General features: G+C 34.1%; 1 protein-coding gene across 2 annotated transcripts; it reads left to right on the top strand.

Moving 5' to 3' along the window:
* Positions 1 to 14: 14 nt before the first annotated feature.
* Positions 15 to 11,328, top strand: LOC114125588 (uncharacterized). 2 transcript variants are annotated; one of them, XM_050200585.1, is made up of 6 exons: positions 19 to 197; positions 1,068 to 1,734; positions 4,040 to 4,272; positions 5,309 to 5,979; positions 7,388 to 7,815; positions 10,908 to 11,328. In XM_050200585.1, the coding sequence occupies exons 1-6, from the start codon at positions 157 to 159 to the stop codon at positions 11,127 to 11,129; spliced, it is 2,262 nt and encodes a 753-aa protein (XP_050056542.1). In that variant the 5' UTR covers positions 19 to 156; the 3' UTR covers positions 11,130 to 11,328. The 2 variants fall into 2 exon arrangements, with proteins under 2 accessions (XP_050056543.1, XP_050056542.1); XM_050200586.1 differs by lacking the exons at positions 7,388 to 7,815; positions 10,908 to 11,328 and adding an exon at positions 6,539 to 6,591 and having other exon boundaries at positions 15 to 197.
* The last annotated feature ends 4 nt before the right edge of the window (positions 11,329 to 11,332 follow it).

The following is an 11,332-nucleotide window of genomic DNA, read 5'->3' as shown; positions in this document are numbered from 1 at the left end:
ATTTATTTCTTTACACGTCTTCGTAATTAATTTGATTTAGATCGATCGTGACTTCGCATTAATTTACTTACTTGCCTGCCTATATTGTGCAATAATAGATAGTATATTACAAAGTATAATTCGTTCTGTATCAATCTACAAAAATTTATCCCCAAAATGCGGCCCGCCACGGAAAACAGAGACAAATTCAATATAAAGTATGTTAAAAATAATTACAAACAACAAAATTGTCATTATTAATTATTGTATCCAAGAGATACACACAAATTACAAAACAAACATTTATTAATATTAAATCATGAAAACATAACGATACCATACTCAAAAAATGATTTTTTATTGATATAATATATAATGACAATGTATTTTATGTGTAGTAAAGTAAGCAGTCAATGGGATTTAAAATTAAAAAAACAAATTAGAATGCAAATTTTAGACTTTTCTTTACATATATAGGTACCTATTAACATTTTAACGGTAAATTATCAATTTTTATAATTTCTTATAAATACGATTTAATGACCTGCAGGATTTGAAGTTTATGTCCCATCGTTAAAATGCATACAAACGACAATATTATGCCACGTGAAAATTATGATTACTATTATTATATTTTCTTTATATTATACAATTAAATCGATTTCGTTATCTTGGTTGGTAGTTTAGTGTAAATGTATATAGCTATGGTCAATTTTCACTATTATCAGACCAAAAAAAAAAAAATGTAGGTATTTTCAAAGTATAAAAATACGAAACACAGAATACTGACCGAATATGAAATTTAAAACACATATCGGTGCCACAATTTATTATTATACATTTGCTGGCCCAATAGAATAACACGTTACATTATGCTAACCGGCCATAATTATAAATGTATAAAAACACTCGAATACTCAGATAATAATGCTATTTTGGGTAGGTAGGGAGGAAAAAGTGTCCAGAGATTAAAAACTAGGTAAAAACGAAAATCTGTTTTACATTATTATGAGGTCATAAATTATAATATCAATTAATACGTCTCGTGTATTTGATTATCCGATAACACACACACACAACTACACAAGGACCGTCGAAGACTCGTCTACGTCAAATGGTGATTCTGTAACTGACGAACAAGGCTCGATCAAAATTCCCGGTTCTGAATACCACGTCTCGGCCGAGAACAGCGGTTCCGGTTATGGGTCGATCGAAGACCTCAGCTCTGCCGGTCGCGGTTCGACTAGAGACCGCGGCCAAGGCCAACGGTCGATCAAAGACCTGCGCAACTATTCTGCACAGGTCACAGGTCAAGACTCGTCCGAGCACCACGATCTCGTGGATCAGGACTCGCAGGTCGAGGGCCGCGGCCGCGGTTTCGCGACCACGGCTTGTCTCGAAGGACTGGTCCGGACCGACGGCCACGGTCGCCGGCTGGTCCTGTTGGACGGCAATACGGTTTACTGGCGCGAACACCGGTCCGCGTCGTCCGGGAGCGGCCGCGTCAAGGTGATGGCCGGTCACCGCGGCGGCCATTATCCCGCGTTCGCCCGTTACGTGGGCGCCGGCATGTTGGACGCGGCCGTGGCCGGCCCCGACCACGGCAGACATCCGACCGCCGCGCAAGTGCTGACGGCCATCCGGGAATTGGACGACCGTTGTGGGGTACTGGTGCTAGTGGCCAGCGAAACGGCGGCCGTCCTCAACTACGGCATCGCCGCCCAAAAGGCCCGCACTCGGGGAATCATCGTCAAAGTAAACCGCCCGAAAACGATTCCGCAAATTTGAGTGTTGATTTTTTTAATAGCCACTGATACAATATGCATACACGACTCCGCAAATTCCATATACATATATATATATTATACAATATACATAAACGATTCTGCATGGTTTTAAATGCAACGTTGCCGTTCCGAAAACAAAATATATATTATTGTAAGGGCCGTGCCACACTAGTGATTTTTGCGCGCGGTAAGCGTACAACGGTGGCATCCCATACCGCGCGTTGAAATCACACGCGGTACTCGGGTGATGCACTCGCGTTTTCACCGCGCGTCAAAATCGCTTTACACCGCAGAGTACAACGAAATAACGATAAAACGAATAAAACTGTCGTTATTATATTTTTGTATGTCTTATAATTTAACAAATGTTTTAAACCGTATATAATATTAATATCTGATAATTTTTTGTGAATTTTATAACTACTTATTTCCTGTTTAATATAATTGTTTACAATATCGGATATAGCAACATAATGCCATGCCATCATTAATCTTTATATTGAGCAATTGATTAAGTGGCCGCTAGATGAAAGTACTTGCACGTTTTACTAACCGACCAACAAAAAATTTAATTTTTCAAAAATTATAATTTATAACAACAATAGTAATTAACTGTAGGTATGGCAAGTGGCAACGTTAAAACTATAATCACTGCGAATGCTTGAAAATTGAATTTTCACCAAATTTTTGTATTAGTGTTATCTATAGATTATATACAGTTCATTTATTACAGTTAATTTTTTACAGTTTTATTTATAGACCACAGACATTTTCGATTTTACTGAGAATTGTTTTTTGAAGTGTCGATAAAAAAATTTCGGATAACCGAAAAAACCTTAAAAATTTAATACAAGGTTCCTTAGGAGTTTTTCTTATTGTAGTTAAAAAAAAAAAACAAAAATCATTAGCCACAATATTTTTTATACTCGTTTATAGTTCAAATTTTTACGAAATATGTCAAAATCACGAAAATTTGTAAGTAATTTTATAGTTAAAAAAATCACAAAATTTTTTTTGTTAATATCTAAAGTTAAAAATTCAACCCTATTTTTCCTTCAAGTAGCTATAGAGAAAACTCGAAGCATCATTGCAGGAAAAATTTGCGTAACAATAACGATTTATCCTCAAACGATTTTAAATATTTGTTATTATTAAAAAAGTATAAGCTAAAGATACTTGAAAATTTCACCAGTTATTTAGATTGACATTTTCTTTACATAATTTAACTTTCAAAATATTTCGCTTATTTTAATGCATTTAAAATATTCGTTTTTGTTTAGTTTTTTTTTTTTTATAAATATCGATAAAAAAAATTTGACTGAGTCAAAATACTTGAAAGTTGAATATAAAATTCCTCATAAGTTAGTCTTATAGTGATTCAAAAATTATAAGAATACATAAGCATAATTTTATTTTATTAGCATTTGAAGTTCAAATATTGACAAAAAATCGTCAAAATCATGAATATTTGTAAATTATTTTGTAGGTGTAATTCATAAAGTTTTTTGTAAAAGTAGCTAAGAACTTAAAATGTAATACAAGATTTTCCGTAAGTTTGACTAACAATAATTATAAAAAAACTTAAATTTTGGTGTATTCAGGCCATTAAAATATAAATCACCTTTTATACCAACCACTAGAATTATATCGTAGGCTGACGATATCTGTTCAAATCTTTGATAAAAAAAATACTATTATTTTTTTTTATTACCTTGCAGGACTTAATCCGAGCTTACATTTCTATATACCTACTATAAACATTTATTTACATATATTTACATATTATAAGAGGTTAAAGGCTGACACCTCCTCTCTATATTACGCACCTATTTTCACAATAAATAAAACTTTAAATATTTTTATAAGACATATATCAGTATTATTACATCTTTTTTTCGATTTATGGCGTTTTTTCTCATGACGGCAGTATAATATAATATATTATATAATATGAAGATTTACACAACCTTTTTTTTTTAACATAATCTCCCGTTAGGTCCTATACACACACATATGTGTATCGTGTATGCACTTTAAGCGATTCTATAATGTAGAATCTAAAAATTACACGAAGATATTTTTTTAATAAACACATCGATATTTTTGAAATAGTTGTAATTATTTGTTTTACTTTTAATAATCAGTCATTATCTAACATAATAATATTAGGTATCTTTATCAGCTTTACGTTGAATAATTTAATATGAATCGTGAACAATATTTGTTGAGAAATGAAATAAAGTTAATACTTTTTTTTTTTTTTAATTAACAAGCTGTTGGCAGTCGGCGATGACGTTATCCGAAGTCAGTCAACTAGCGGTGGCCGGCGACGTGGTGCTGCGGGCATAGTGTTGATATGCAAAATCGCCGGAGCCCTGGCAGCCGGTGGCCACAACCTGACCAAGATTTTTGCCGTGTGTCAGCGCCTGTCTACGGACCGCATTGCCACCGTAAACGCAATGATTAGCTTAAGAAAAGGGACGTACCTCAAAGACGACAACAGCGAGTACGTACCTACATATATGCATACAACATTTACTATTCCACTACCACGGTAATGACTAATAACAACCCAAGTCCCTTGCCGCGGATCACAAATCTACGTTTTTATTGCACCGTATCGTGCAAAGTGAAATGTATATATAATATGAAGTTACAAACATTTTGTTACACATATACCCGCGCATTAAATATACAGAACATGACACGACACGCGATGTAATGTGAACCCTGCTTTACACTGTCACCTGTCTCTATTATACTGCCTAATTCCTGTATAAGTAATGCATTTATAATCTGCATGGATAATTTTTTTCGTATTAAGTCTAATACGCGTATCGATTTTAGCACCATCCACACGGTCAAACTACTGGAATGAAACAATGTTTTTAGCTTACCACCATAATGTTGGTAGGTGTTCATAATTAATACTTAGAATTAATATATTTGCGTAAATTATAAAATATTTTTCGGGCGGAATTTGCATGCGCCAGTCTTATTAATCATATATTATTAACATAACAAGATAAATCATTATAATTTCTAAGAATTTAAATAAATGTATATTTCACAATATATATACAACATGCCGTGTATAATTTATTTTTTTTTTTTAATTAAAAATAAAAATATAATAGTAAAAATAGTAATGATTATTTTCCTCGTATAGTTATGGAATGTTTAGTTTAAAAATATTTATTTTTCAGATGGAATTTACACGTACTTTTTTTTTACTTGGATATTTTTTTAGGTGGAATTTACAATAAATCTTATTTTTACCTATTCATTTCGGGCAGAATAAGTATAGTTAAAAACTTGTCCATATATACCATAACATATACGGTTGTCGACTTAGTGCTTACCGCTTTCCATACATAAATTATAAACGTGGTATTTCAAATTATTTACTTATATGACTACGTGAGATTAAAATCATAAGTGTAATTTATATCAATTAAACCTGAACAATATATATATATAACCCATGGATTAGTGTCAAATGTGATTATACGTAATAATATAGGTTAATGCGTTTTGCGCAGAACTCACAGAAGTGAAGAAAACGTGCTATTACTGGGCACGGACGCGAATGGCAGGAACGAAATTCGGACAGTGCAGACGACGGATCTCTCTACTATGGCGTCTGTCACGCTGGACCTACTTGCCAACGACGACCAGCACATCATCCGGCGTTGGCGGGACGCTGACATCGTGGCCATGGTCAACAACATGGGTGGCATGTCAGACCCGCGATTTATGGCCATCGTAGCTGAGTTGACAAGTCGACTCGGCGCGGCCACCGGCGCCCGCGCAGTGCACCGGTGGTACATCGGCCGGATGTTGCCGTCATCCGGAAATACAGACTGCGGGTTTTCCGTGACCATAATGGACATTGGCAACGCGGCCCTAGGCTCGGCCACCGCCGACGGTCGAGTGTACGGTGGCCTTTGCTACTCTCTGATAGCTTGTCTAGATTTTCCGGTGTCCGCTTCCGGTTGGACGTTCACCGGGCTAGACGGACGTCTTGACCTGGCCCAGCACCCCCCTCCCGACTATGTCCGGCGCCACCGAAGCTGCCCCTGCGACCTCCTGATGGGTGGCAACGATCGTGGCGGTGACAAAATTGATCATGAAGAAGACGACGATGACAATGATTATCCGCCAAGCCCGATCGTGCCCGAAGACCAAGTGGCATTCTTCACGGAAGTTTTGAGTATACAATATTTTATTATATATTATTATACAAATATTATACAATGTTATAACTTAAAAAAATTAAGCACATGCCTCCAAACTCTAAACACATTCTCAAACTTTTTTTAATTTTAAGTAAACATTTTTGTTCAAATTTGCCAACAATTTATATGAATTTGAATTTAAACATTTAAAATAATTCAAGCGAAATCTTGAAATTCAATATAAAAATATTAACTTTCGTACAACTTACAATTATTATTTATTTATTTGATATTTCTAATAAGTAGTGTTTTAATAGTTCAAAAATATTTTTATTCGTTTTAAAGCTAAAACTAAATTGTAATAAAAATAAAACGTACATGACACAATATTTATAAAAAATGAATGAACTAATATTATTATCGCAGGAGTTAACTCAATATTTAATTACTCAAGTATAAAATTCCTCTAAAAATATCACCATATCTTTTGGAAATTGTCAGGATTTTCAGTATATGATTATATTATGCCATAGTTAATAAATTAATACAATAGATTTTTTTATATTTATACTTAACAAAAAATCTCTCTTTAAGGACTCCACATTGGTTTCAAATAACAACCGATGCCAAACTAATCGAAATTCGAAAACAAAAATAAAAATATTACTTTTACTAGCCCTAGAATAATAACGTGCCGGCGGTGGACCAAAACAAGTACGCCGAACAATAATCATTATTTAATTATTATTTTATTGTGCCCACCGTTGGCACGTGTTTTTTTTTCTTATATATTCCATAAATCAATTATTGGCAGTTTATTTTCAATTAGTTAATTCCGTACGCCCAGTCACATGTCGGTAATACAGAATTTATCAAATATACGACATGCTATTCAAATGACAAAAATGCTAAGAAACTAAACAAATTTTAAGGACTTAGATTCGACGAATTATAGCTTTTAAAATATATATTAATTATTCATTATGTTAGTTAAAGAATTTATTGAAATTCATCGCTACAATATCGACAATTTAAAAAATAATAATTTTAATGTTTCATATATTTAAGTGCGCCATTAATTTTTATAATAATCATAAACTTCCACTGCTATGCTATACTCTTGTTCAGGATTTTCAATTAATTTTCAAAATTAAAGTCCGTCAAACCCAAGTCCCACGCAGTTCTGTCTAGCTTTGGACCTGTTTTACGTGATTATTCGTATCCGCTCCAGCCCCTTAATTGAATGTTTAAATATTTTGTATAATTAGTATACTGGATTCATATCAAAATATTAAGCTCCAGTTCATTAAAAATCACTTGCAATAAAATACTATATATTTCTCATCCACAGAGCACTTTCTCTTTTATATATACATAACAGGTCATGATCGAATCTATTTTTGACGTTTGATAAATAATATCATTATTGTGCTCTGTATATAGTTCACGTGTGCGATCGGATCGTCGAGACGGAGAGCCAGATGAACGCAATGGACGAGACAGATGACGGCGACTGCGGCAGCAACTGGCGACGTGGCGCCGAAGCAATAAGGGCTTCTGTAACTGCGGGTAAAGTGGACGTGACCAGCCCCGCGAGCACACTTCGCTCAATCGGCCGACTGCTTGAGACCCACATGGCCGGCACTCTGGGCACGCTCTTGTCCATCTTGTTCCGCACATTCTCACTGTCGTTTTCCAAACACTCTTGCCGCGCGTCTCTCGGGCCGAACATGTGGGTAGATGGCCTACGCCACGGCATAGCGGCCGTCGAGGCGTATGGCATGCATCGACCCGGCGACCGGACCATATTAGACTCACTCCTCCCGGCCGTCCAGGGTATGAAGGACGTCTTGCGCAAGTCCAAAAATCCGGTAAGAGCTTTCGACTAGGAGTACCGGTTAAAGGGTATAATATTAATAGCTGATAACTCTAGTCCCCGTACTTGAATGCGCGCTAAAAAGCATTGAAATAATAAGAATTTATTCACCGAAACCCCTTTAACTATACGCTAAATTTAATATGCTTTAACGTTATAAGAAATACGCGAAATATCTATGTTTTCTTTGCCAAACAAATCTCATCGACATTTCTAAAATCCGTTGAACTGCATAGACTATGCAGCATAGTACTTTCAATAAAAACGTGAAAACACTTAAAAATATAAATCGTTACTGGCCGTTTTAAGGAGTTCTAGGTATGCAACACAATGTGTAGACGGATCTTTTTTTTGTAGCAATGGTCAACAGACGGCGATAAAAAAATAATCGAGTGTAAAATTTAAAATATTTCTCAGGAATTGGGAATAGGGACACGAATTAAATTCGTTGATTTATTTGTAAGTATAAATAACATTTTTTTTTCTCAATAATATATCATACACGCAGTTTGTGATATTTTTTTGGTAAATTACGTTAAGTATGTGATTTTTTACCAATTTGATCGATACATCAAGCAAACGATGTGATAAGTATCTATTGCAATGTAACTAAAAACCTATTTTCATTTAAGTTTTAGCCGTTTTTTATACTTTTATGATATTAATACTAAAAAATATGTTCTACTATCGTCATCCTACAATGTAGCGTTCAATACTAGTTAAAAAAATGTTGGTATTCGTATACATCATTTTCAATTCACTATAATATTACTGAGATTAGAGACGTCGTTACGCGATATATAGTTATCGTACCGCTTGCAACAAAAATTAATAATAAAAAATATCTCCGACGTCATACGTATATCTTTACAAATGATATAAAAATCACCAACTAACACAAATATGCACATTGTTATTTAATATTTATTATACCTGTTTGGTTTTGACGAGAATCGAATTTTCGTAAAAATCCAGATCTTTCCAAAAAATCTTTTCGTCCGGCCATTCGGGTAGGCATTGGCGTAAATCCCAGGAATGCTAAGGGTGCTTAGCACCCCCAATTATTTTCCACTGTATTCCATTATACCTAATACCTACCTACTATAATTATTAATAGCACCTTCAGGATTTAATAAGGATTTGCGCCAATGCACGTAGGCATCATCCTTTTTGTAAAAATTTACCTTTCCTAAATCAACAATTTTCTTACAAATTCAATTAAATAATTGTATACAAAAATAAGATTTTTAATGATCGAAATTAGTAATACTATGAAAAAATAATACAATATGCAATATAATTTGATTACTTGTATTATTACTTACAGTATAACCAAATAAAAATTAATAAAATATATTTAATGAATATAATATATATTATAATAATGAAATATATCCTCATGAATATGTCAAAAATCAAAATTAAGATTACCTAACCATAATAGTATAATATACTAAAAAAGTAAAAACAAGTGTCAACACGAGAAACACAAAACGTTTGGTCATCGACGGTGGCGGTTGAGCCGGTGGTAGACCAGGATAGGCCACTATTCACCCTAATTTTAAAGTCCCTTAATCCCAGCCTTACAATTTGTCCATCCTATTATTTCATTTTATTTTCATTTTGTTTAATATTACAGTTATTATCATATAGGTACCTTGGTGGGAATAAAAATTAAGATAAGAGTTATTTCTTATTAGTTATTATCAACTAAAATGTAAAACAACTCAAATAAAAATCCTTCAAATATATGTAAACAACAGAGATTTAATAAAACTTTTTTATTTCGTATTGGTGTACCTATCATATAAGCATACAAACTAGTTACAATTAAAGGTAAAATCATGACATTTTTAGATTTATTTTATTTTCGTTATTATTAATTATTATAATAATCAGTATGAATTATAGTGCTAAACCTACCAATGATGATAGGTATGCGTGCACAACAGGTATTAATTTTTGAAATTTGTATTTGGGGCTTTCGTGACGTAATCACATATTACCTTTATAGTATAACAAGATTAAATAATTCATTAGTTAATTTTCAGTAATTTTATTCTTAAAATTATTAAACAAAATTTACCTATGCAATAAAAGGCAAAGAGTGAGGGCACAAGTCGTTATACAATAATGTTATACTTAATAAGAGTTATGGACGACCCCACCTGGATAAAAATTTCTGGTGACGCCACTAAATCGACAACAACAGTAATATTGACGGAACGAAAATCAACAACGCGACGTAATAGACACAATAATATTTTATATCATACAGCTGTCCAGTGTCCACATACTGTACACTGCATGATATGAGTGCGAACGGCGCTATTATTTTTTATTGTCATCTATTTTATTATCGCGTTGGTGGCGTCGGGAAAATTCCGACTGCATATCGCCAAACGTGTGCCTAGTTACAGAGACCCGAGTCGAGCGTCCAATGACACGTTCGATGGCGTCTGTAGTTATGCGACAGTGCGGGCGTTATCGTCGAGTTGGATTGGGTCTACCCCGCAGATCGGTAGTGTAGGTGTGTAATCGTACAGTGGTGGAAGGGGTAATTTGATGATTTTTCTACAAACGGTTAGGTTCGAAAACGTCGAAATATAATATTATACTGGACGTAACGTGATATTGACAAAACGTCGGATTCCTACGTTTGATACCGGCAGTGTCGAGTTATTAAACGATAAAGAACGATGCAAAAAAAAATATAGCATCATTGAATTTAACAATACCTATAATACAGGTCAATACAACGATACGATCATGATTTAAAATATATATTTCATAGCCATGTAAAATGAAGCTAAACAAAATTAATCATGAACGATATGATTGCATTTTTAATGATCGAATATATGATTAATCTCATTAAATAAGTAGTTTTTTCAAATGACAAATTATATTTGTTTTAACTAATAAATCACTTTTTACATCCACCGTCAGAATGTGTTAAGTCAGATATTTTTACCCAGATAGAAAAAATATATTACTTCCTAACCAATGTGTGTTGTATCTTATAACTCTTAATCAGTATGGCTGTGATTAATAATAATATATAAAATGTCTTTACAAAACACACAGATTCACCTATTGAACAGAGCGGTTAGAGAAGCGGACAAGGGATGCAAGCTGACCGAACACGTGATTCACAACGGCGAGTCGGCCACGAGTTATGGAGCTGATGCAGGTGCATACAGCGTGAAAATCGTGTTGGAAGCAATACTAGAAAAATACAACGAACGATCGGTTGCCGCGATGAAGACGGCGACAATTAAAAATTGTATATGTCCTACCACGACGTGATATATACGAATGACTGATATCATATTAATATTATGTAATAAACTGTTGTTTTCGCAAGAGTGCTTACGTAGAAACAACATCACGTCGTAGAGAGGATCAGAACGCGCCTAACCGACGTATGGCGTTATTATCCCGTTCGGTACTTATCTCCCCGTTATTTCCACAGAGTACGATAATAACAGCTGTCTCTCTTCGAAAGTTGA

This window comes from Aphis gossypii, chromosome 2 (genome assembly GCF_020184175.1).
Source record: "Aphis gossypii isolate Hap1 chromosome 2, ASM2018417v2, whole genome shotgun sequence".
NCBI lineage: Eukaryota > Metazoa > Arthropoda > Insecta > Hemiptera > Aphididae > Aphis > Aphis gossypii.
This window is presented reverse-complemented; position numbering and strand designations above follow the sequence as displayed.